Raw genomic sequence first — 27177 nt, forward strand, 5'->3', positions numbered from 1 at the left:
TACATGTGTACGTTGGCGCTTGCATAGCTAAGAAACGGGTCTAGGCTTAACCGTGAATCTTCGTCGCTGGCCGGTATTATAGGTAGTGATCGGTACAATTGGCATTTTTTGGTACGACCGCTCATTTTTACACCAGCAGTCGCAAGCCGCACTGGGAGCGAATCCAAGCTGTCGATTTCGGGGATTAAACTTAGCCCCAACTGACGGGGCGCGCCGTTCCTTCGCGGCAATTTTTGCTCATGCTGGCTCCCATTATAGCCGGCTGTGAAGGGCAGGTCACCATGTATAAAGCAGGTCGTGCTCTGAGTAAATCTCTCCTTAAGGATACATGGGACCTTCATGCTCTGATATGACTGCTTACGCGCCCCGGCAAAGTGTTTCCACAGCTAAGCATCTGTTTTAATAGTAAAGCTGACTTTAAAATTAGAGTACGATGTATGGCAGAGTGTTTGGGCGGGTTCCTATAGGTATTAGCAAATACCTTTCAAAATATCTATGCCATTTTTTTCAGATTGCCTGAAATTATTTCTATGATTGCTCGTTTTATTAAGCCTTAGAGAATCACCGTGTGCATACGTGCTGCTCGTCTACTGTCCCGTTAAAATCGATGAGAAGTACCTTGTATTTGAGAGGAGCCATTGTCTCAGTCAGCAAAACGGTTAATCCTCATGGCGTTGCCAAAAGTAGCCATGCTTTGCTTCTTTGCCAGCGTAGTATACACAATACGACGATTACAGTGATGAAGAATGTTTTTTACGTCTTTATTTCTACATTTAACAGGTTACAAACCTTGCGACAGAGAAGGGGGGATTTATGGTGGAAGGGGAGGGTGCCACTGTCCACGTCTTCGAGGTGGGGTGGTCCCGAGGTCGGCTCTGCAAATAAACGGCCCTGTCCTCTCTCATCCTAAAAATCTTGAGGAAAAGCCCGGCAGAGCCGGAGCGTGTCCGATGGTTAGTGCGTATGATGGCGCCCGGTAGCGTTGAGAATGGGATATCCCGCTTTCTGCCAAATAAACTGCGGAAGTAAGTGCTGTCGGAGTTTTTTGTTTACGAACAGCAGAAACGCCTACATCTCGCCTGAAGTCCTCGTCAATGATGATGCACTGATACCGTGCCTAGAGTCAAACGCAGAAATTTCCTGTCGTTATCGGACGGGCTGAGCTTCTTGGTTCATCCTTAAGCTACAGAAATGACAATGACAATGGAGAAGATCGTTTGGTGCGTAGACAGCATGATTGGCTCACGACTTGCGTTGTAAAGTTTTCATTCTAAAACAGTCTTTGCGCACAGTGACTTCGACTACTTTCCAAATTACTATCAAATTAGTCACCATTACTAACCATGAACGCTTTCGGGAGGCACTCGAAAATTTTATGCGTTGATTTGCTCAAACGCATTTTTTTCTTAGTTTTTGTTTGCTGCTGTTCGTTTACCGTTCACTTGTGTATCGCAGATATTTTATGCCATTTTTTTTCACCAGTACTTTTTGTGCATTAGATTGTCATTATAGTATTTTTTTGTTGTGGTGCTTCCTTGCTTGATTCTTTCTTGATATTGTTTACATTTTGTAAGCATTGTCGTTTACACGCTGTTTTTGAGTGTTGTATGCATGTACTGAATGTGTTTTGCTTTTCATGTGCGCGTTTGTATTTCACTTGTTGTATTTTACTTGTCTCCTAAACCCACTCCCCTCTATAATGCTATATGCCCTGAGGGTACAATAAATATATAAATAAATAAATGTCCTCATCCTCCCAGAGCTCTTACTACCTTGAAATCTTGCATCAATTGATTACACTTACTTTGAGTAATCAGAGCTGCACAATTTTAAAGCTGCTTATTTCGTAGAAGTAAAGTATAACAAAAGAGAGAAACCAAGCAATAATAAGATTTTATCGTGATCTTTTACATAGAAGAAAGAAAATTATATACGAGTAGAATATTACAGAACGGATAGCTCTATCACTTAATTCCTGAATAGAATAAGCGACCGCGAAATGGCCGAGGTGGATATATAAAATAGGTGGGCAACGTTACTTATCCGAAGGCTACTAGGGAGTAAGAAAAAGAGGGAAATGGTAATAAATAACAGTACTAAGAACAAAAATATTAATAATTTAATTTTCTGTACTTAGAATACTGTACAGGCCTGCCTGTTGTACACAGGTCGTTCACCAAGGTGATGCAATTACCTTTACCAAGAAGACGAGCACGTGTTTAACGAACCCGCTGTTGTTAAGCAATCAATTTGCGACAAAGCGCTCTAGGTAACTAAAAGACCGCAAGAACTCTTCGTTGCTTGCACCATGCACACTCGAAGTTGATTAAGAGAGTTATCATGAATTCTCGCATGTCGCAAGCCATCAAAGAGTCTTACCATCAAAGAGATAGTGTGGAGCCCTTCATACTAATTATATAAGTAAAAAAAAAAGGGGTTCACTAGACCAGTGCATGTCTCTATGGTGAAGAAAGAGCTAAGAAACGTTGTTAGGGGAATAGAAAGGCCAAATGAAACAAAAAACTGAACAAGCGGACTGTCGGCTCCTGCAGTGTATTCAGTAGGTTCCCAAAAGTTAAAGAAGGTTGGCTCTAGGCATGACATCCCAGAACTCTTTCCGGCTCCGACAATACTACTAGAAATGCAATGTAAAATGACAAATAAAAACAGGAGTTGTGTAGATGGACAAGCAGTTTGTGGTGTTAGGCACACGCGCAAGTTTGTTGGCTGTGGCTCGGGGACAGTGTTTAGGATCTGTATTTTATGCGAAGAGCATACGTGGGTCATTGTGTCCAATGAAAGGCAGACACGACATAGCAATCCGTCCGAGCAGACATCGGCGCCTCGTCACCTGGCAGCCCACTCCGCTAGGGTTTGTTGCTCAACATAGTTTCAGCGCACCACAATTATCTTTAGGTTAGCACAGGCGCTGTCGGAAGATATGCAAATTCCTTCGCGATCAGTAAAGAAACTAGTCGCGTGCCACCAATTGTACTGCCGGTGACTGGAACGAGGCTTCTGGATAATTCGTGCGCCATTGTTCATAAAATGTTAAATACTGTTTTGTTACAATGTTTGCTCTTCCCTGCCACGTGACTCTGAATGGTTTCCTTAAACTTTGTAGTTATTATAAACCAAATTAAAAACCAGATCAGCGAACCTGCTTATGTTACCATATACAGTGATTACAGGAGCCGTATGCGCAAAAGCGCAACAGTTACCGTGAACGGTAACTTACAAGGACAGGTTTTATCGTCGCCACCGAGCTCCCCGCGCCGGTGAAGTACATTCTCGCGTCTTAATTACAGCAAATGCAGTGCGCTCGGTGCTGGATGCTGGGTACTGTCGATAAAAGTAATCTTAGTGATGTTGTTTATTCTGTTATGTTTTTAATGATGCCCAGGTGTACGACAAGCGACAATTTTTCTCAGAGAGGCAAACAAAAAGGCCGCCCCTCGCCCGCCTCAAATAGTTCACGTAAGTTTGAGAGTTCGCAAAGCGCTTTTACGCCTCCAAAATCGTGCTGGGAATGTAGTGTGGTTTAGTATTACAACATATTTTGCACATTTTATGCCTACGTATTCATCGTAGTCGAGAATTCTAGGTAACCTTATGATTCCAACTGTGCTAAGTAGACGGCGCCACGTACGTCAAGTTTTAAAACAAATCTTTACTACTTTCGTCCAGCGATTTCGCGAAGGATGCGCAAGGTGACCTTTTGACCGCAGACACGTCCCCGGCGACACATCCCTCGAATCGCATCGCGTGATTCGCCGGGCTTCGCCGGGCTAGTTGTCGGCGCTGCGCACAAGGCCATGTTTTCAGTCGTTCTGAACGAGCAGCGGTCGCCGCTGCCACCGCGGCTGAGGCAGCCGACCACCCTCACTGCCTCCCATGCATGCGTCGCTGGGTTGTCTAGGACAACGTGACCCGTGTCGCACTCGGCGAAGAGGAACGGTGCGTGCGCTTTGAATGAACGCCGCATTCGCCCGGCGTCCTTCTGTGAGCGTTCCACGGAACCGAACGGCTCTAAGACATCGAGGGCAATACAGCTATGCCAAAGGTTAACCAAGCGAAACAAAGACTCAACCAGACTAAGCCAAGCTTTTGCTTTGCATATCCAAGGTTAGCTGAGCCAAGCCACAGCTATTTTTTCTGTTCAACGCTCTACGAGAGATGACTACAATTTTGTCGAAACAAATAATTGTATCCTAAAAGTCAAACATTGAAGCTTTTTTGAACGAAAGCGAATATCTCTGAGCAACAAAGTTTTGCGTTCTTTCTTTTGGTACTAATTCGTCAGATGGCGCGATCTACAGAACAAAGGCCGGTAACCCGGAATGCGCAAACCGCCAACGCTGTTTTAAAATGGGTCCTACCGTTTTCAGCCGTAAACAGAAAACTCAGCTTACAGTAAAACACGGTAAACGGCAACGTAACCACGGTAACGATATGCTAAAATTCCCTAATTACAACTTTGTACGTTCTTGGGACGAACTTAGTTAACATAACTAAAGCAAAGCTTTCGTGTTCTCACTGATGGCGTCTGTAACGTCGATACTCCCTGCAGGAAAGCCAACTTCCTGTACGATGATGATGATTCTGGGTGAAGTGTATTAAAATTAAAACACTTCCCTGCGAAGCATAACGACAGCTCCGTTACACCCCTTCGGCTAAAAGTTGATGTGAAGCAGGGGAAGGAGGTGACGCAGGCGTGTGACAGCGCGACGTAGTAGGCTTAAGGTCAAGTTGTGAGGATAACATCGACTGCCGTTACCCACAGGCCGGCGTAGGATGAGAATGGCGTTGTTCGGCGAGCCGTAACGATGCTAGCCAAAAGACGTTAGGCCTAACTTGCCATTTTGAGGTTTAGGACTTTAGGCTTGCCGTCACATCTTGGGCCCCTCAAACCGGCACCCACTCAAAAAATGAAGGAAGCTCACACTAACGCGTAAGGCTTGAAGGTAGTGAAGTGTAAGCAACCTTCACGACCATCACGGCGGTTTAAGTCCACGATTGTCGCCGATTTGCTTATTCTTCGCTGCCACAACGACCTTTACTCCAACGTTGTTGCCATAAGTGTGCGTTTATTAGAGTCAAACCCCAACCTATCGCACCCTCGACAGGAGTGTCCAAATTCGTCTGAGAGAAACTCACGGATCAACCGAGCGTCGACTCCCGTTACCGACGAACGTTCCCGCTGCTGACGAGCAGTACCGGCTCGACCTTGCCAGGGACTTTTCACGCTTCTTGGCCCGTTTGCGTTGTACGGATTCGTTGTTCTGGGCCCACCAACGTCTCTGTGCAGCATCCTCTGTAGCCACGGGGTCCGTGTTGGTTCTGCACTCGTTGCCGTTCTCGATCCCTAGCACGACGAGCCTCGAGGCAAGCGGCCTCCTTATCGGGCATGCGGATGACCCGTGGCCTATACATCCCTGCAACTGAGCCACTGCACTTCTAAGACGGCCTATTATAATACCTTATAGTGCATGCGAATGAGAACGCACAGCCCTATATCGTGGGCGGAGCCCTAACTAGCGAGTGACGTGAGCAGTGTGATTGCGATAGCGAAAGTGTTGCCACGATTGCGGTGAACGCTAGAGTTTTCTCTCTTTTTTTGCAAATCTTGTGCAATCTCTCTATGCGGGTGTGCTTGTCTTGAAAAACATGCGCCGGGGACGCTGGGCTGTCACCACGTGGCACGCACACACGAGCGCTCGGCCTTTTCTCGGTTTCTTTAACTGCCGGGAGGTCGCCGCCAGGCACGCCCTCACGTGCGCGCCCTCACACGTGCTGAGCATCTTCTTGGTATTTTCAACTGCGGACAGGAAAATGACGATTAGGTAAACAGCTTCGCTGTTAACAATTGTTCACTGAACGCCAAGCAGCAGGTACCGATTCGCGCCGTAAACCCCAAAACCAAACGTTAGGACCATAGAGTGCACACCCGAAAGTTGATGGGGGTATTCTATAAAATTGGTGTGCACTTCCAGAATAGCGCATACTCACAGTGTGGGACTGGCAAACAAAAGAATTCATCACGAAATAGCTTCGCGTTCAACCATCGTCGTCGTTGAAGAAAGGGATGCACGATTTTTTTAATTTTACCTGAAAGGCGATCTTGCTTTATAATCAAGTAGCTACCTGAAACACCAATCACGAATGATTCAGGCGAATCCGCATTCACCAGATAAGATGCGAAACAACGGCTTTGGTGCTTAAAGATAACCATTTTGCATTTATTGTGCTGGGGCTACAAAAAAGGCACTTGCTAAGTAAGTCTAATTTAATGGTCTTTCGCTTCAAACCATTACTTGCCTAAGGAGAATTTTGAGATAATATATTACAGGAAGCATCCAGAGATCAGAATTGCTAGATTGTTATAGGAAAGAAATGTTTTACTGCAAGCACTAACCGTGGGAGGAAGAGCAGTGCGATTGCGGGTGGTAGAATTATGTTTTGCAACAGCACTAAAGTTTGCTTCCCCGCTATAACACGCTCTCTGCTGTGGTGCACCCTTTACAGGCAATAAAGGTAATCTGGATGGGCGTTAGAACCTCGGTAGTCTCGTACCCAGCCAACCAGATACCACACAGTGGGTGTAAACGACAAAAAATACTTCTTATTCAAAAGTGCACCATTCTTCTTTTTCCTTTTTTATATCCGCAGCTGCGCTGCCTTCTTCCGGCAAAGCGTATATTTTGTATACGAAGAGACAATCACAATTTTCGTCGTCTTCATTGACCCCAGGGGGCCCGAGCAGCTAACAACTTGCTTGCTTGGCGAAATTCTGTGGTGTTCGAACTAAATTTGCGCGCTGTTCTTTCTATTCTATTCTTTGTGCGTCCCTGAGTAAGGCGTGAGTCGAGAACCGCCGGTTCTGTTGTCTGAAAACGGAACAATGCGGTGGCACATATGCTCGGGTTTATGCAAAAGCTAATCAGTCGACTTGCGGTGATAAACCATTGTCATTCGTACGCGAAAGCCTTCCGTATAATTGTCATTTTCTTCTCTACGCCTGCATGGCAAAGCTTCTTTTTTTGTTGTTGTTGGAAAACGTTTATTGAGAATAAAAGTGGCTCTCTTTCTTAGTCCAGATAGACGCAGCCAGCGCAGAAGCCTGTGCACGTGCGATGAGGCATTCCTGGGCTTCGAACCGTGAGCTTGTGAGCTCGCGCTCCCACTGCTCAGGAGATGGGGAAGAGAGGAGTTTTGGCGCGTAGGGATATTCCAAGACTAGGTTGTAAGTGGTGTTCAGGATGGAGCATGAGGGGAAGTTTTATTGTTAAGTGGAGGGGGACATGTAGTGGAGTAGTGAGGTGTTGCAGTATGTGTTGGTTTGTAGGCGACGCCAAGTGCGATCCGCCTGTGTGCTGGAGATGTGTGAGGAGGCGGGTACTGAAGCGGTAGTTGAGGATAAAGATTTCAGTGTGTCGGGAAGGGACCACGGGATAGGTGGAAGGTTCGGAAAGGTTCGGAAGGTTCGGAAACGGCGGGAGTGTGAAAGCTCGGGCAGCGGCGTGTGCCGCCTCGCTTTCCTCGATAGAATCATGGCCTGATGTCCGCACAACTTGGAAGGGGGAGACCCTTAATTAAGGATAGAATATTGCGCGTTGAGGGAGAGATGCGGCCTGTATAGTAGTTGCGGCAAGGCTGTTGCGAGTTTGTGAGGATTGCCACGTAGCTGGAGGAAGCCGTGGCTCCTGTCAGAGCGATGGCTGTCTCTTCAGCCATCGTGGTGCTTGCGTGGAGAAGGCTGAAGGAACTAATATTAGCCCGTTTGGAGTCGATGATAAGCAGTGCGTGAGCGGGGTGGGATGTGTTTGCAGCGGCATCCGTGTATCGGGTGTCCGGCTAGTTGTGGCATGCGGCTCGCAAGCTGGTGATGCGGGCCTGTCTTCTGCCTTGATTGAAGAAAGGTTGCATGCGCTTGGGGATGGGAGACACGAATATATGAGTGCGGAGTGAGGTGAGGGATACGCTGAGGGGCGTCGAGATGCGAAAGAGTGTGGTAGCCTAGTTTATGTAGTACCGTGCGGCCCGTAAAGGTGAGGGCAATGTGAGTGAGTGGCTGGCCCCATTGTGCATTGAGGAGCTCCGAAGGGGGATTGCGGATGCCTAATTGCAGAAGGCGGGCAGTAGGCGTGAAGACAGAAAGGCCGAGGGCGATTTTGTACGATTTCCTGATAAGATCGTCTTTTTGGCGTGTTCTTTTGGTTTGAGCTTGACGTAGTGAGTTCCATATGTGATAGGGCTTGGACAAGCAATAGGGCTTGGACAAGAAGGCAGGTGTCTGGTTCTTTTAGGCCATGGCGCTGGGTGAAGATTCTTCTGATCAGATTGGGGATGGCAGAAAGCTGGTCTGGTAATTGAAGAAGGGCTATGTTAAATAGGAGAGGGGAGATCACAGAGCTTTGTTGTGTTCCTTCGGGCATTTTCGAGAAAGGATCAGACTAAAGGGGGCCAATACGGAGGGTTGCGGTGCGGTTCTTGTGAAAGGCCCGGACGAAGTTGTATGTGGCCGCCCCGCAATTGCTTTGTGCCGGCCGTCTAGGATTTCCACATGCATGACATTATCAAAGGTTCCTTGTACATATAATGCAAGTATGGAACTGGGGTGCGTTTTGCTTAAGGGGGACTGACCTGTTAACATGCCTATGGGAAGTACTACTTCATGACCCACGTACATAAAAATCATCATGCAGCAATACGAAAAGCTTTGCAAATACAAATAAACGTTCAGAAAGGCCTAGCTTGCTTATTTTAGAAATGTGTAATTTCTCTACTGGAATAATAAAATAAATCTCTAGCTTGCTAGACTGCTTCCGCCATGTAGTGAAAACTCAATAAATCAAAATACGTTTCTTCCCTTTTTATTTCAGTAATGAAGTGATATATTTAAAAAAAACTAGGCCGTTACAGACATTTCTATGAATTTGTAGACCCTGTCGTATCGGTACCTGGTGCTTTTAAGCCCGTGGGTCATTAATTTGCAAGTTTCATAGGAATGTGAACAGGGGAGTACCACCGAAGTTTTGATAAATTTGCTCTTCAAGTTGTAGAAGCACATCTCCGGTAGACAGGTGTGCTTGAAACCCACGCATGGTGTGAGGACAGAGGTCATTGTCCTCCAGGAATGCCGTAAGAGGGGAGTGAACGAGGGGCTCGAAGAGTTTACTTAGGCATGAGGTGAGGGAATTATGGCGAAGATTGTCAATGGAGATTGGTGTGCGTGGTTTCGGGGCGATTGTTATGTTGGCGTGGCGTTACAAAGTAGGGAAGGTGCCGTCTGCATAGGGCTTGTTGAAGAGGGTAATGAGGGAGTTGAGGGTGTCTTCGTCCACATTTTCTAATATCTTGTGGGTATTCGATCTTTTCCGGGAGTGGCCCTTGCGCGTCATGCGGGTGAGGGCCTGCTGCAGTTCTTGAATCGTGAAGGAAGCTTCAGGCGCAGGGTTCGCCGTACCCACGTAATCGTCGGATAGAGGAGGTGGAGGGGTTTGCGCGGGACGAAAGAACTTTATGCGTAGGGTGTCTGGGAGGTGGGCTGGGGGCTGGTGGTAGTTATGAATCAAACGTTGAATGTGGTGATACGTGGCAGTCTTGGAGAGCTTTGAGCCAAGCAGATGCCTCAGAATACGCCACGCGCGCTTGGTGCTCAGCGTATACCCTGCAGCTGGTCACAGAATGAGCGCCAATTTTAAGTTTGTATGATTTGAGCGTATTCCGCGGCCCGCTGCGTGACTTCAGCGATTCGGTGCTTTAGCAATCTATTGCGCTTGCGCGTCTTCCAGCGGTTTACTAAGCCTTGTCGGGCTGCCCGCAAATGTGCAAGATCGGTGACCACAGAGGGATTGGCTGTAGAAAGAGTTATAACGTTTGTTTTCTTCTGGACCTAGGTGAGGAGTGGTGATGTGCATTTTTATTGTAGAGATCCGTGATGCCATCGCGCAGGGTGGTGCGATCCTTGCGGAACGAGGACAAATCGGTAAGAATAGCTTGACCGATTTTAGGCTTGAGGAGAAGGCGGCGAAGAGTGAGTTCCAGTGTGTGATGGTCGCTCCCCGAAGTATCAGGTAGTCTCTGCAATTCGAGATGAGGAGATTTCGAGCGAAATTCAAGTCCGGGTTGGTGTCGCGTGAAACACTCTTCCCTGTACGGGTCGAGAGGGCTCAGTCGTTGCGCAGCGTGAATGCATGGTGTTGCTTTGCGTGAAGGAGCGCAGTGCCTTTCCTTGTGGCTCGGTTAAATATTACCTTTTGTTCGGAAGGCGGTGGTGTTGGTATTCAAAAAAAGCGGGTCCCTTTGACCGGTAATTCGAACGAAAAGTCGGAGGGGTCTGAAAGCGAAGCCTTCTTGGTCTCACTGAGGGCGATTTCGTTGCAGAAAATCCAACTTTACACAATAAGAGGGCACATGCGGATGATGATGATGACTGTGGTGGTGGTGGTGATGATGAAACGAGAAAAAACTCTTTCCTTGGTCGGAATAGACCCTCGGTTCCTCGCGTTATGACGCCGACGTCTATCCGAATGCGGCATCATCGCATTCGGGTCTCTCAGCTTTACCGTTAGGCTCGTTGCGCGGGCATTGCAATTCAAGTAACACCACACAATACACCTTTAACGCAATCTCTGGTGAAACAAAGTTTGAATCCCCTCCGTCTAACGAAGACGAGGGGGGTGTGCTCAGCTTTTTCGGGAGGAGTTCGTTAGCTGTCATCTGAGTTTGGATTTTCACTCGCAGTCAGTTTGCACTTTGATCGTTGACGCTTTGACTTTTTATGTAGCGGTTTTAAAACTTTGGCACTTCGCCAGTTGGTTTTCGCATGCAAGAAAGCGTCGCGTTTACCCCATCGCCGTCGTTAGACGGAGGGGATTTGAATGTTTTTATGATCTCCAAAGAGCACATACTTTCAGAGGAGATAGTCCAAGTGGCTGGATGTTGCCCACGCGATGCGAAATTGCCAATTCCTCGCCCAAATCCACCTTTGCTAGAGCAAATCACCTGAAATCTTTGTCCGAATAGACTTCCTGAAGCACTTTTACTAAAAACATTTCTCAAAGGCACCTATCGCATTAACAAAATCGCTTAAAGACCTTTTATTTTTAGCCTTCGTTAGAGACCCGCGTTTTCTACGTTAACTATTCCACTACTAGTAAAACCCCTAAACGTTCCTCACTAAAAACATTCTCTCATAGTACACCACTGCGAGCAAAGCACCAGTCACCACTACCGCTCCCAGCAAATGTTGTGTGGCAACTCACCATGAACAAGATGTGCGTGTGACCGTGTGTACGTGCCGGTGCACGTTTGCGTGGGTGGGTGCAGAGGAGAAGGAGAGAGGGAGGGGGTACTTCCCTAAATTTTTACTACTTTATGCTTCAAGTGCAGGGGCAGTTTTCCTATACCCGCAAAACCGTGCTTGCTGGCGTTGGCGGCCACGTATGAAAGAAATTTCCTTCTCCCACCACTCCTTTGTCCTCTTTTCCCCACCTCGTTTCATTCTGCATAGCCATATAGAATATTAAGCGATTTTATTGCCCTTTCGGGGGGAATTACGCCGCTAAAAGCACCCTGCCTGCACAGGAAATAGAGTGGGTATACCTTCCAGATCACAATACAGTTAGACCTGGATATGACGAAGTTGACAAAAACCCGCATTTTTTTGTTACATGCAAGTTTTCATTACATGCAGGTTTACAGTTAAGGCTCGCGGGAATGAAGGAGAGACGAAACCAAAATTCTATACACCAGTGATGGTGAGCTCACCGCTCAAGGATTTATTTCACGGTGAAAGAAAATTAGCAGTGGCTTAGCTCGGATATGCCAGGATATACGTAGCGTGAGCTAAGGTTCAGCTGGTTATTCTTAGCTTTCCTGGTTGTCTAGGACTAGCGTGATTATCATGCTTACTGCTGCTTCAATGACACCCACACGGTATACGCATTATGTGACACATGTGTATTTATCAAGCGGCTCCGGCGCAGCGTCACCAATCGCCCCAGAGCTAAGCTCGCTCCACAGGCGCACGCCGGTGTTGCCGCGACGCACGAGCCATCGGTTCCACACCCGGCCATCCCTCGCATGATCATCAAGTGGATCGGGCCGCCACGTGCGGAACGGAGGTCGGCGAAGACGCAGGGCGCGTGGGGTGTGTGAGAGACGCCGGGCAGCGAGCAATGTTCTGTGCGCCGTGTAACGTCACTGCTCCTCGCGCATGCGCAGCACGGCTCTCCAGGAGCCACGTAAAACTGCTAAACCTCGGCCAGTGTAGCTCACGCTACAAAACTGCGTGATTTGCGCCTCCTGCTACACGGCACTCCAATGAAGCAAGGTCGCTTACCCCCGTATTTACAAACGTAAATAGATCCGAGAATAGATTCGACAAACGTAAATATTCGAGGGAAGTATCACTTTTGACACTTTTCGGCGCCTTAACCCGTTCCAAGTACCAAACTGGTGCCGAAAGGGCGCCTGTTCGCGAACTTGATGCTCTTTTCCGCACTCAAACTTGGAAGGAGGGTGCTAGCTGGGATACTGTACCGTCGGGCGGCGACGTTCTCCTTTCTCGCCGGCGAAGACAGCAGTTAAAATTGCGAGCTTGTCTTGAGAGGTTCGTTACATCCACGTTTACCTTATACAGTCTAGTCCACTTATAACAATATCCAAGTGCCAAGGAAATTCCATCGTTATAACCGATAATTTTTATAAGCGGGTTGCGAATAAAAAGACGGAACAGAGCTCAAAACATTTTATTCGCATGCCAGCAAGGGGATACTACTACTAATTTGCGGAAAAGAAGCCGCGGTCGGTCACCTTTGTTTGCCGCGTGTGAAGCTAGCGCAAATCTTTTCCAAGAGCGTCTACAGGTGCTTCACCTAGCTGAGGTAAATGTCCTTGGGGGAAACAAAGTCCCCGAGGGACTGTGTCACGCATTGGGCCTCCTACGAAGACACTACCTGAGTAGGCTGCGCAACCGCGTCATTAGAGTCGTCACTGTTTCACTTGCGGGGCACGATATCACCGGATTCAATCATTATATCCGATATCGTGCACTGGAGCATTGTAATAAGCGGTTTATTTCACCATAGAAAGAATACAAAAGTTGACGGTGCCATAGCTGTTCATCGTTATATCCGGTATATTGTTATAAACAGTATCATTATTATTGGACTCGACTGTATTACATTGCCGTTTTAAAGCTTTCCCGTTGCCCCCCACCCCCACCCCCTGGGCCTTTTTTCAACCTGCCTATAAAACGCGTTGCAGCCATAAAAGCCACAACTAGGTGAACGTCTTATAGTTTTAAAAACTAGAACACGTGTCGTGGTGTAGTTTCCTTTTCACTGAGCAATATACAACAATCTACCACACACCAAAAGATTCGAGGGAATTTTCACCAGGAAAAATCCGGCAAGCATTTTTTTCCCCTTTGTGCATACTAACTTTGAAGACTAATGCTTAATTTTGGCAAACGTGCCTTCTGTTTTCAATCTCATTTAGTAAAATGCCCACAGAGACAACCTTGTACTACAAATCATGGAAGGACTGCCCGAAATTATCAAAAAGAAAACACTGCAAAAAGCAGTCGCAAGAAGTGCTGCAATGTGGCTAACAACTGCATTTTACAAGAGTGCCCCGGGTTTAGTTAACTGTAAATCCAGGTATTTCTATTCATTGGCTCCAGTCATTGCCAGTTAGCGAGGCAGCTTGAATTAACAAGTCCTTTTAAGGGCGTTAATGCCCACAGAAACATTGTTTTGGCTGGAGCAGATCTTTATCTAAGCTATCTCTTACAGAAAATGAAATATGCCGCGCCAAAAATTCTGGTTAATTTCAAGCAAGCACTGCAAACAATCAACGAGCTTCTTTACAAAAAAGAAAGCAAACATTTTGCAATTTTCATCTCAAAATCCAAAAGAGTCGCAAAAGAGGTCATGGGCATCTGGGTTCACCTCACTGCATCTCTGCTAACCAACCCTACGTAAGTGCTGAAACAAAACCAGCGTTTCGTTACCGGAGGAGCTCGGCAATATCTCCGGGGGCAGATGATTTAGGAGCAGGCTGTAATACTCCCCTCTCCCCCACCACCTCCCTCCCTACATATACACCTACACCGATGCATTCCATTGACATCAAAATCAAAACACGGGGGGCGCCCCGCCAAGAAAACACCCCTGGAAGAATTTCCTTCCATAAAGCCAACTGAGTTACGTGCTGCCATCTATGGGGGACTCATACACCTGACTTGAAAAAGCCTTGAATGCTTTGTCCTAGGGGGCAGCACCTGTCAGGCAAGTAAGGTTGCTGCTTGTAACCAGCGAAGCACGCGATTCAGACAGGATTGCCCTGCGTTGTAATTACTACTCAATTGCAAGTGTCGCTGCGTTTCTCGCAACTGAAAAAAAAAACATTGATTAGCAGCTGCAATTAGCCTCCAAAACGAAAACTCAACACACAATTTTTAGGACCTTGTTTCTTGACACTGTTGCAGAGTCACTCCGCACATTCAGATCTAGTGAGACCGAAAAAGGAAGTCAAAGAAATAGAGGCAGCATCTCTCACGATTGCTCAATAGAAAATATAGTGGCCTGCTTATAAAGCGGAGAATTCTACCTAAAGTCTAATACCCCTTAAGGTCGATTACTTCGTAATAAAAGAAAAGGCTAATACCGCGCCGAGCCGCACCAGCACGGATGGGAAGCTTACTGGCTCCCGTTTTGAACACCCGATTGGCTGCAGCGAGAGGGGTTAAACAAGTGCACCACGTGCGCGGAGCGGTAGTGCGCACTCCTTCACAATCGCACTACACCATGGCAAAACTGGACGCTACTCACTCGTATGCACTAAAAAAAATTTTCTTTGGGCACTCACACGCGCTCACACTCTCCACTTGCTCTCACCACTCGCACACTCTCGCAAAAACAGACAGACGGACGGACGGACGGACAGCGGTAAATTTTCGGTTAGATAGACGGACAGAAAGAGCAAGGATTTTGGGTTTAAGTGGTGCTCACGTGATCACATTCTTATGGGATTTCCTAATTCGTGACCCAGCGGTTTAAAAAGCATCGTGTACCGATAGGAAATATTTTACAAATTCATAAAGTGTTCCTAACGGCATAGTTACTTTAATAAATAGATCCCCATCTCGCTCAAATAAAAAATAAACAAGAAATGTGTTTTAGTTTATTTATATTAATTAGGTGGCGCTAGCGGTATACCATGCTGGAGTTTTATTTTTTAGTGCAGAAGTTTACTTGTTTCTAAAATAAGCAAACTGAGCCGTTTTGCACATTTGTATGCATTTGTGAATCTTTTCGTATTTGTATGCATTTGTAAATCTTTTCACAACCCACGGGCTTAAAAAAGCCCATGGTTTGTGAAGTAGAAAGTCACATAGGATTGTTAAAAGCTGGGGCCCCCTTAATTAAGTAGCCCAAGAATGACTATCGTCTTCAAGAGCCCCGTGCCCGAGCGCTTCCGTTGGCAAAGCGGTGCTGCTAAGAAAGGAGCATCCTCCAAACGAAGACACGCAAAGCCATTTAGTGTGTAGACATCAGTGGCGAAGAGTCTGCGCGCCGCTCACGAAGCGCTTCGCCTGGCGCAATGACGTCGCACTCAAAGCACAACGTCTCCATGGCATTATCGCGAGCAGTTGACGAGGTATACTAGATATTGCGCATATCTGTAAATGTAGAAGATTCGGTTAGAGTTTGTGACAGCCATTTTCGACCGTAGTAACCGGTTTTCATGTCTCAAAAAATACGGAAAGCGCCACTGCCATTGCGAAAGCTTCAAAGTGCTGACACTGCTGTTTGCGGATACACGTTAAGGTAATTTACAAGCGCAGTCACGGAACACGATGCCCAACAAGGTGCCCAACCCGTTTGCTGCAGTTATATAGCTATTAATAATTTCCATGAACGAATTATACACAGTTTCCATTCAGGCGAAAACGACGATTTATAAAGAGTAAGCTTACCGGAAATCTTGGTTCCATGGTGATCTAATCTTCGAGCCAGCCAGCGGCACACGACTCTCGCAGAAAAACCTTGTATCAACATCACCATTAGTCTACGCACAAGTACCAGAACATGTCCTCCAAGTTGCTCCTCACCTGCATTCTCCTCCACCAGCACTGTGACAGACACAAAAACAGGTCTTACGGGCACTGCAGCTTCCGACGCCGAAAAGTTTTGTTGGGGCCCACTTTCCGCCATCATCTGGTTTGGAAATAGTAAACCGAAGCAGCTGTCACCTTTTTAATGCAACAAACAGTAGAAAAGTACCTTTTACCGCAGTTCAGAGGCCAGCGAATACCCATGAAATCTGCACAGTGCCGCGGACGGATGTCAGTCGTAGTTTGGTCCAAAGGGAACAGCTTGAGCCCCGTCTCTGACACAGCTACACATATCTGCGCAACTCGAACACCCACGGAAAGTGCGCTGCGCCACGAACGGATATCAGTCGTCGTTTGGTCCACACGGAACGGCCTGAACCACGTCTCTGTCACAGCAACACATCTGCGCAACTCGAACACCCATCGAGAAAGGTATGCCCAACAATGCACACGACGTTTCCACGCGGGCGTAAAACAGCCCGAAATCCAAGCACGGGAACGAGGGTTCTCCGAGCGTCCCAGGGGCGCTGCAGTTGAAGCATAGTCTGCGAGCGAAGGCAGCTTCCTGTCTAGACAGACGGGACGAGGCGACTTTGCGTGGCGGGCAGCGCCCGAGCACCGGCGTCAGGAACATAGCGCAACTTCACCACGTCATGGTATCGCCGGCATTGTCGGAGTCACCTTGTGGGCGCTGGAATCTTGGCAGCATTGCAAGTATTGCAAGTCATTGCAATTACCGACCCCGGCAACCATCTTCTCGTTTGAAAGAAGAACAAATTCGTGTTTTTAAACGCGGGCTCTTGGCTCGCGTTTGGGAAGAACCGAATGCAGTGGTGGAGGACGACGGAACAAAAAAAAAAAAAAAAAGCATCGCTGCATGCCGATCAAGGCCGTCGTGCACCATAGTTACTGATAGAGAATCAGCGCTATACGGATTCCGTGGCTGCCGAATAATTGTATCTGAAACGTGTTAACTGAAAGTGGACAATGCGTTGGGCTACTGATCCCAAGGGCGCCAATTCGATCCCGGACGCTGCGGCCGTTTGCTGGTATACCGCAAACAAAGAGAATGCCCGTGCGTTCAGGTTCGGCAAAATTTAGCTTCGCCGCAAAGCGTATTCTGCTGAACAATCCCGCTGAGGGGCCACTAGAAGAAAAAAATGCAACCGAATGAGCGATATACAGCTTCGCTGTAAAAAATTCCTTCACTGCCACCAATTTCTAATATAAAAATGTCAATAACAAATCGTTGAAAAAAGCAAAACAATCAGTTATAACACGATAAATGTCTACGGAATGTAAGGAATTGAGTAACACATTTTGATCGGGTTGTTTTTACGCAGACTTTTGGTGCGCGGATATATAAGCTGCCCACGGTCAATTAGGTACTCGCACGTTTCAATGCAAAGCGATTTCGGTACAAACAAAGATTCTGGCGAGCCAATGATTGACTGAAAAAGATCAGCAATAACAAAGTGAACAGTGTAAATCAGTTACACGATTGCCGATGTTCCTATTATTGTTTTTATTACGCATAATTATAAATAGACTCAGTTTTTTGTAAACGATTTCTCTAGTAATGGTGTATTGAGGATGGTTCGTCGATCCCATTTTATTGATCTGGTTTTCTTCAATATCTCTACGAAAAATTTTTTGAGAAGTGTGTCTGTGTTCTTATTATGGTTACTTTACGCATAATTATTATTGCGCATATTTCTTGAAATGATTCCTCTATTAAATATTTATGAAAGACCCTTCCTCGATCCTCTTTAGATTGCTTACGCCTTTCCCAGATTTTCTCTAACCATTCTTTTAAATATTTTGCTGCGTATCAACGCTCTTTCTTACAAAAGTATAGGCTGGGAGCTTCAGGGATATCAGTAAGCTTGGATCAATGTCATCCGGTACCACTCACGAGCGCCACTCACGAGCGCGCTTCTCTCAACAACTTTCTTTAGGAACGAATGGTATTTTTTTTTCGGATCAGGCGCAGCGTATCCCTAACAGGCTGCGAGGCTGTAACAGATCGGCTTTCAGAACCGATTCCCTCGTCCCTCCTCCTATCAAAAAAAAAAAATGGGCCGATCTCCCCGCGAGGGGGACTCGAGTAAATGCGTCGCATAAGGGGTGGGTGTATTGCGTTAACGTTTAGTGTTTGGGGGGTTGGTGCTATCACGTGTACACCACGCAGCTATCACGCCGCTAGCACGCCGCTGAGGCGCCAACGCACGCCGCTGACGACGTAGTTTGAATGAGTCAAGGATATAAGGCGCGTTCGTAGCCTTTCATTCTGTGTCGGTTTCGTGGCGCAGTGGGAAGAGCACCATGTACCTCGCGTTCCACCCACAGGTAGTGAATGCGTTGTATCAGCAGCTTCTTGACGTAGTTTGAATGAGTCAAAGATATAAGGCGCGTTCGTAGCCTTTCATTCTGTGTCGGCTTTGTGGCGCAGTGGGTAAAGCACCATGTACCTTGCGTTCCGCCCGCAGGGTCGTGGGATCGAAACCAGGCGCCGGTAACTGTTGTTTCTTTTTATAGCGTAGGGGGAGGCTGGCTGCTGCGGACGCCGACGCACGGGTGACATCGTGAGTTATACAAATGCTCTGCATTTAAAAATGTAATATTCCCCTTAACTCTGCCTAGTGTGGAGATAGTGCAATCAGAGAATAGTAGTCTGAGGAGTTTAACAACAATTTACTGGAAATTGTGGAACACAATCCCGGCAGAAAATAATTAAAGCATGACTTTGCCTATGGGTCAGCGTGCCTCTGGCCTAACTTCTTCCGAAATCCTTGAGTTACCACGGGCTCACGCCTGACATGCATGTAATTATTAGACGTTGTGGGTGGTTTTATTGATTGTCTGATGCTCAGCAATTCCGCGCGTCATAAACGAAGAAGCATACTCAAATTCTTCCGTAATTTTTAACCCAACGTGCTTGCAACTCTTATTTGCCCAAGAACGCTGCATTTTTCCTACATTTTTGCTGTACTAGCTTCTTGCCGCCGTCGTTCTTGATGTGCTGTCGTCTCTATTTATTCAAACTTGTTTGCTCCTGGAAAACAGAATATTTGTATTACAATAAATTTCGAATGTTTCACAGTGTATTCCATGTCAAAACTATCTAATTATTTTCTCTTTTGGGCTCCGAGCTGTTGTATTTGTTTCACGAACAATGTACAGCTTGTTGGTAAACGCGTCATAAACTATCGCTCATTCTATGATAAATTTCACTATGGCGTTTGGCTTATACGTTGGTTACGAGTGCCTTAATAGTTCGAGGGCTCTTTATTATTATTCAACTTTTATATCTTTATCTGTAGTTGTGTTAAACACGGCTGGCTAGCGGAAGCACAAGCAGATATACCCATTTCTAAATAGGTTCAGATAAACACATATTTTGGTCATACCTGAAGAAAAACTCCAACCAAAATACAAACAAAAATTGCCATTCTGCTCTGCTGACCTGGATAATTAGCTAAGCTGTACAAATTACTCATTATATACATGGTTAGAGAAACAACACGTATTTATTGTTTTCATCATCTGCTAGTCATTTTGACTATGGCTTTGTGGTTACTAGTGTAACTACAAAAAAACTAGAAAACAGAAGAAAATTCCAATCAAAATTCAAACAGAAATTACGAGCCGGTCTTCTCTGCTGCGGTGGATAACTAGCTGAGCTGTACAAAATAGATATTACACACATGGTTAGAGAAAGAACACTTATTTATTGTTTTCCTCATCTGCTTGTGGTAGTGACTATGGCTTTGTAATTATTAATGTAACTTAAAAGGGCTAGAGTTTTATTCCTGCAGGCAAACATTGCACGATCCGCTTTCCTACCGCAGAGCTTCACTTTGAACTAATCATGATAAGTCAATAAATCTCGGCGTAATAATAATCATTTTGGTCACATACGTTTTTGCTGGATAGTGTCGATAAAACCAAGGTTCTAGTCATTCTATGTAACCGTAATCCCTAAGTAGATGGCCATGCATTTAAAGCAAACGGGAATCATGTAACGTTTACAACTTCACTTTGACTGAAATAATTATGACGAATAAAGGAACCTCGGAGGAATGATGGAGTCGTCTCAGCGGCCAATTGCTACCGTTTTCAGAGAATAAACAAAGCCTACCACCGTTTCCTGTTGAGCATTTCCGTTGAGGTTGGCTTTGCCGCAAGGCGTTTTTGTTCGCGCACAGGAAAACAATGCACAGAGCCGTCCCCAATATGAAGATTCGCTTTAAATACTGAGTGGCCGCGGGAAAGGCGTGGGTGTCGCAAGGAGGGCGCTTGGGTTTCGGTCCCCGTCGCTTCATGATTTTTAAGATGGCTGGAAGCTTTAGTAATCGCATGTAACGAGTAACGTGTCCATACCCTTGACACGAGAAATAGTAACGTGACTACGCTACTGTTTTGAAACGGTATTGGGTACTGCCCTAAGTTATCAAAGAAATGGCCGCGTATCCGGTCACGTGCACTTCGTTGCAAATGTCGTCGAAAAATGATGGTCGTCTGCCGACCCTGTCAAGTAAATGTCTCCCTTCTCTCTCCAGCTCACTTCTCGTGCTCTTCATTTCCCCGTCTCGGTCCCGCCACATTAAACACACTAAAGGTTCGGTCAACTCCATTCAAATTTACCGCGTTCCACTGCTCCCCGCGCGATCCACGTGCCATCTACCGGAAGCTTTCGTTACTGTTGCTGTTTGACTTATTGGAATGCAGCCAGGAGGGCTAGTGTCGCAGGGGGCCGTGTTTGAGTAGTTTGTGTATTTCTGGGGGCATCTTTTTTTTTTTTTTGTTTCATCAAGCAGCCATGTGTTTTTAATTAAAGAGCACTGAAAATATCCTATACATATTGATGTTTTGCCTCAAATATGCTAATGTTTTCTTTTTCCTGAAGAATGTTAACACGTATGAGCATAACAACCATATTTAGAAGTTTAGAAATGTTTTGCTGATATAAGCGCCTCGTTTTACTACTCTTTTAACGGACAGACAGACAGACCAGAGTTTCCGCGTTTAAGTAGCCCACGAAAGACTATCATCTTTACAAATGTAACATGTTGTTCGCAACGCCATCATTTGTAGCGGGTTACTGCCACTACTGGACTTTGTTTAGCGAATGCCGAGATGGGACCTCCATGAGTGAGTCAGCCTACTCATTCCACGCCAATCATGTGCACCAAAATTCTCAGGGAACTTTATGAATTGCTTTTTACTATTGCTATCAATAGCAGGGTCTTGCAACCGGGTGACATGATCTTCTTGGACACCGTGTAGGTGTTGGTACGCGTAGGGTGGGAAAGGAAAGAGGGGAGAAAGGTCGTCGTTCGGACCTTGCAAGCCCTATGTCCATCATTTTAGCTTCTGCCGCAGTGGCACTGTTCCGAAGGGCTGAGGCTTCGTCTTCATTAAGGTTCGTGTGTACCATTGCACAAATACAATTGTTCGCTGCTTGGCTGCATGCGTGAAGATGCGTTTCTGATGGAGGTCCCTAGCTATTTTCATGATGCCAATGTTTCCCGGATTGGTCATCGAGATAGTGCTTTCTTTTCCCCCATGCGCCGTGGCGTGAAGGCCACATTTATTTATTTATTTATTTATTTATTTATTTATTTATTTATTTATTTATTTATTTATTTATTTATTTATTTATTTATTTATTTATTTATTTTCAATAGTGTGACCCCCTCCGGGATTTTACAGGGTGGGGAATGCAAGGTTTACACAAAGAATGCATTCAAATTGTTTACAAAAACGTCAACCATATTGTTTATAGGCAATACACATCGATTTAAGTTGTTCCACTCAACAATTTTTTGATAATGAAAGAGTGCTTAAAGAAATCCACTCTAGGCACGTAAGGCATAACGGCATAAGCGTGATTAGTTCGCGGAGAAACTCTTCCAGGAGTCCTTAAAGGAGCCATGAAGAGAAAACACAAGTTTGGTTCATTCAAAAGATTGTCTCGTTAGAATCATACTGACACCACTTTTAACGTAAACTTCGCTCAAATAAGCTACATAATTAGGAAAAACGGGAATGGTCATGCGACCCACCAGCTCATTTCCCGCAACAGAACCTATGATGTCACATGAGCTAAGCTCTGCGATTGGCGGAGGCTGGCAGAAGCAGACGCAAATTAGGTAGAGCTTACAAACTAGACGAACGAGCGATTTGCGCTTAAATTTAGGGCACATTCTTTACAAAGCAATAAGAATGATGGGACAAACAGTGGAAGTTACGAAAGCACATGTATAGAAGTACTGATGCGTTCTGCTGTTCGTACTGCGCACAGCATGCTTGATTTAGCTGCACAGCACTACGGGGCTTGGGGTTGTCTCAGACGACACTGGCCGATTGACGCAAGCAACGGTGTCTTACGTGATCCCATTTGTCGAGCGAGCACTGTTTCAGGGAAGGAATATTTTCTCCCAGAACAAAAACAAGCCAGGTTTAAATGCGGGCAAAAACAAACCAAACGCTTGCCACGGTATGGTGGCGCCATCTAGGTTACGGAACGTAAAGAAACGCGGGAACAAACCAACACCGCTGGACAGGGTGGAGACAACCTTTGAACGGTCCCGTGCCGCCGCAATGGACCTTTTTCCAGTAGCGATCTGCGCATGCGCGGGCTGCCGGTCCGCCATTCTTGGCAGGCGCCTCGGGCAAAATAAACAAAAGCGCGCCCCTTGGTTTTCTGCTTAGGGAGTGGCTATAACCTGCACGTTTTCTTTTTTTTCTCTTTGAACTCCTCGTGGTGGGTTCGTACGTGCATACAATAATGGCTTTCTAAGAAAAGGGGCAAAAACGCTTGAGACTGACCACGCTGCCAGCACATGGCTGCCAGTGAGGGGGTTACGAAAATGAAAAAAAAAGGGGGGGGGGGGGGGGCCGCTTCGAACACCGCAGATTAGTCACGAGAACGTTCGCCTGCTACCGTGACATTCATGTGAAAGGTGCCGGTGACGGGTCAGTGCGGGAGGGGCTGCGGGACCAGGATATTTTGTGCACGAGTTCTCCGAAAGCCAAACTTTCTTGGGGGTGCGCCTTACTGCCATTTTTAGTTCGCCGTGGCGGCCGCTAGAGGGACCGGTACTGGAAAAAGGTCCATTGGGCCAACGGGCTCAACGCGTTATTCTTTTTGTTTCCCACGAGACCTAGCAACGCGAAACAGACAATATGATTCAAACTTCTTCAGTAAACCGCGTTGCGGCGATAATTTTAGCGCGGTTTTGACACAATGACTTGCTTCGGCGGCGAGCGAGCAACCGAAAATGGCGGCGCCAGCGTATACGTGTGTCTACCCTGTACGGCGGATGTGTGAATGAAGCTACTCTAGGCTGCGGAGCGGTCGGTTCCTGTGATGTCACTTGGGACCACGAAAACACACGATTGAGCGGGAAAATCAAAATTTTAACCTAATTGTTTAATTTCTCAGTGAATAAAGCACCGTTTGTATCCGGACAAGCGCTGGGGGCACTGTAAAACACGAAATCTTTCGAATAAAACCAACTTGAATTTTCTCTTCATGGCTCCTTTAAGTACAAACGGGGACTCAAGTTCAGCTTATTGTTATAAAATTGATATAAAAATTTTGACAATGTTAGAGATTGGTGGCGGAACAGAGACTGTACGAAGTTTCGTTGGTCTGAGTTTGTGGCGTATTTCCGGGAGTTTGCCTTTTACCAATGGAGTGCTGTTTAGAGGCGTAGTCGACGTGTGGCAATGATTGCTTCGAGGATACGTAGACGTCGGGTGCTGAGAAGCATATTTTGGTTGCAGCTGAATGGCGCTAAGGGGCGTTGAGTTGTCGGATAAGCCTGTCCGGCATATACTTCCCAGTGTTTTGATGAAATTTGTGTATGGGCTTGACCTCTCCTGTTCATGATTACTACAGAGTTCTATGTCCCACACGATATAAAGAATATGTGTATTATAACAGACTAGCTGTCATGCAGAGAATGCGTGTCAGTCGTGCCCACTTCTCGTCAGCCTTTCCACAGCACGGGAATGTGTCTCAGCAGTACGAATGTTTTATCTCGAGTCAATTTATGTTGGTAGATATCCCAGAAGCTCCCCTACCCTCCAGGTCAATGGCCTATGGTCTGCGCCCGGATGTACGAACGACCTTTAAACCTTCTATCGGTGTGCTGTCGTACGAAGATATTAGATGCATCCACAAACCAAATTTTTTACGTTCAGAACTAAATTTTGAGTTAATTCAGAACTGATTTTATTCAGAAGCGGTCAGTGAATAAAGGATTGATTTTATGCATTGTATGTGAGCCCCACCAAAGTAAAGATTATCCGCAAACTCTCCATTTTACATTGCTAGTCGCGGTTGATTGTTAGGTGCAATTTGATAATGTCGAGAAAATTCTTCTTCCCAGTCTGGTTTATTCTAGCACTGTATACAAAGTTATTTGCACAGTGTGTTGTCTCTGCACTTGACTACGCCTGGTTACCACGACGTCTCTTTTTGGGGGGAGTTTCCAGTCCGTGTCAGATAACGTAAATAAACTAAATATGCATCGTGCGCAATTCCACGGCGCCGGTTAGGCCACGTTTTGTTTTACACCTTCGCCCCCCCTCCTCTCCCACTGCATGAAACACATATTTGAAACATCAATAGCCGGCCATGAGCGACTCCCCAGAAGACGCCAGCCAAAACGGCGCCTTCCACGCCACTTTTCCAGCAAAATACCCTCTGCCGCCGCATTATCATTGCACATATCTTAAGGCGACGCAATGGAGACGTTCGCTTCGCGTCTAACCCGAATTACACGCGCACACTCGAGCCTTCCCGTAAGAAACACACGTGCCGTGGTGCAACCAACGAGGCTGGCTGCAGTGGCTCCACGTGGTCTCAGACGACATTCGCGCACGCACATGGGGGCAACGGCGTCAGCGGCGCTCAGTGCGTGCGGTGGCGGCGGCGGCGACGACGAATCGTCATCATCCATCAGTGGAATCCGCTAATGATGCGATCTGTCAGGTGGCTGGACCCTCAAGGGTCTGCCGCCGCTGCTCCCTGGAGTCCGCACTCTCGGTAGCCGGCGCCGATCGCGACCGCCGCATGCGGTATGACGGGAAGCTCATTTGACGCAATTAGGAAGCTCTTTTCGCTTCCTAGAAGGTCTGCTGCTACTGTCTCCGTCCTCCTCGCCCTCTTTCCGCGTGTATGCTCGCAGTGAACGCTTGTGTGCGCGCACTCGAACCCTGCAGCGGGTGACAGCAATATATCTTGCCGCTTCATGAAGTGCGCATGTCTCGGCTGAGTCCAGCCTGCTCGGGAGGGGAGCGGACAGCTATCCCCTTAGTTCGGGCGCAGCGCGACCTTTCCTCTCATTGAATGCAGGCATGCCATCGGACGGGCTCGTTAAGGCGCCACTCACTGCATAAGCAGGTAGGGGCTGCAATTTATCACCGGCGACATATGGAACGAAAAACGAGGCTCCTCGGCGCCTGGCTTCTCCTGTCCGCAGATTCGACTGCTCTCACATTGGTTTCTCATCGTTTGGAGTATTTTTTTTTGTCCTTTCATTTATTTTAACAACTCGATTGACTTTAACTGATAGTGGGAGGTCGGTCTCGATGACAGGCGCATCCAGTGACAAGCATATGGCTGGCCGTCTTGGGTCACCATTTCTTGTATTTTTGAAGGGCTGTAAATATTCGCGTTTAAGCTGTGAGTAAATTAATACAAAAGAAGCATAAGATAGTTCGGAGGAAAATGGTTGCAAAAATTGAAAAACACTTTTCAAGATAAGTAATCGCACTCACCAAAGACTCCCTTTACAGCGTGTACATATTGCCTAATCTACAGACTGCTTTCTTACCGAAGAACTTCCCCAGTACATGAAAAGAAACCTTCAATCGTGGCTAAAATTGTCGGGTCGTGTTGCAGACTGTTCATATTCGTTATCGAAAGTCGTTATCGCGAGTCTTCATAGGTATTGAAAGTCGTTATCATAGCGTCAATTTTACTGCTTCAAGAATTTAGCTGATTGATTTAGTCAACACCTAGCTGGTGAAAAAGTTATTCAGGCTCACTGTTCCCGCATTTCGCAGTTTGCTTTATTACTGCGCACTGATAGGAGCCCACAGCTGCCGAGAAATGCATATTCGACCAACGTGTATGAAACTGATCAATAAGGCACACGTATTGAGAAAATAAGGGGCTGGTACTGCGTTCGCGTTCCTTGGCCGCGACATGACATGTCCAAAAGTTTCTTTAAGGGCAATTTAGGCGCTGTATTACTAGGCTCATTATTAGAAGTCGCTCCCCTCGCAAAATCCTGGTCGCCCATTAACAACCTGTGAATGAAAAATGAGATAGAAACAACCTTGCAGGGAATAATTGTGGTGGCATGTGTTCTGCAACCCGATCATAGTTTCTCCTCAGTGCAACGACGATAATAAAAAAAAAAACTTACAAGTGAAATCTAAGTTTCTACGAAATCTCGTCTGGTCGGGTAAAAGATTCATCGTTGAAGAAACTGGTGATCGCCGACCAAAGGTTTTTTTCAAAAGGTAAGCAGACATTTCGGCTTCCATATGGAAGCTTTGTTCACTCAGAAACCCTTGTTCACCCTTGTTCACTTGTTCACCGCATGGAAGCCGAAACGTCTTTTAATCTTTTTAAATAAACCTTTAGTCGGCGATCACCAGTTTCTTCAACTATAGCACTTACAAGTGTACGAACATTCAGTCTGCTTAGGTTGATTTTGCTTCACTTTTGCTTTGAAGTTCCTTTCTTGCTCAAGCAGTGCAATTACATCTTTAAGTTTCCTTCAGTGTTGCCACGCGGCCCGCCTCCGTCGTGCCACAGTTTACACCCACTATTTTCTGCGAAAATAAAGCACGCTTCACGGCTGTCCATGTTTCCCTGACATAAAGCGTATAAACGGTATTGAGGCTAGCACTCATCACCCAAGCTAGTTCTTTTTATTGCCGCCATCGTGCCCTGCCTTGGCTGAGAGCGCGACGCTGACGCGATTGCCCCCTCGAGGAGCGGTTAAGTAAATCCCCTGGAGCCA

The 27177-nt window shown here is 46.5% G+C and overlaps 1 protein-coding gene across 3 annotated transcripts in view; it reads right to left on the reverse strand.

The window, feature by feature from the left end:
- Positions 1-16845, reverse strand: part of LOC144178500 (neural cell adhesion molecule 2-like) — a 389343-nt gene extending 372498 nt beyond the window's left edge. Inside the window, exons 1-3 of one of the 3 annotated variants that reach the window (XM_077706411.1) lie at positions 16303-16845; positions 16124-16229; positions 15989-16057 (exon numbers count right to left, since the gene is read on the reverse strand). In XM_077706411.1, coding sequence (XP_077562537.1) covers positions 15989-16057; positions 16124-16229 — 175 coding nt within the window. In that variant the 5' untranslated portion in view covers positions 16303-16845. Of the gene's footprint in view, positions 1-15988 lie in introns of all 3 variants that reach the window. The other 2 variants (XM_077706409.1, XM_077706410.1) reach the window with 2 other exon arrangements.
- Between the last annotated feature and the right edge of the window lie 10332 nt (positions 16846-27177).

This window comes from Haemaphysalis longicornis, unplaced genomic scaffold (assembly GCF_048455015.1).
Source record: "Haemaphysalis longicornis isolate Haplotype H1 unplaced genomic scaffold, Haemaphysalis longicornis Haplotype H1 scaffold_4, whole genome shotgun sequence".
Lineage (NCBI taxonomy): Eukaryota > Metazoa > Arthropoda > Arachnida > Ixodida > Ixodidae > Haemaphysalis > Haemaphysalis longicornis.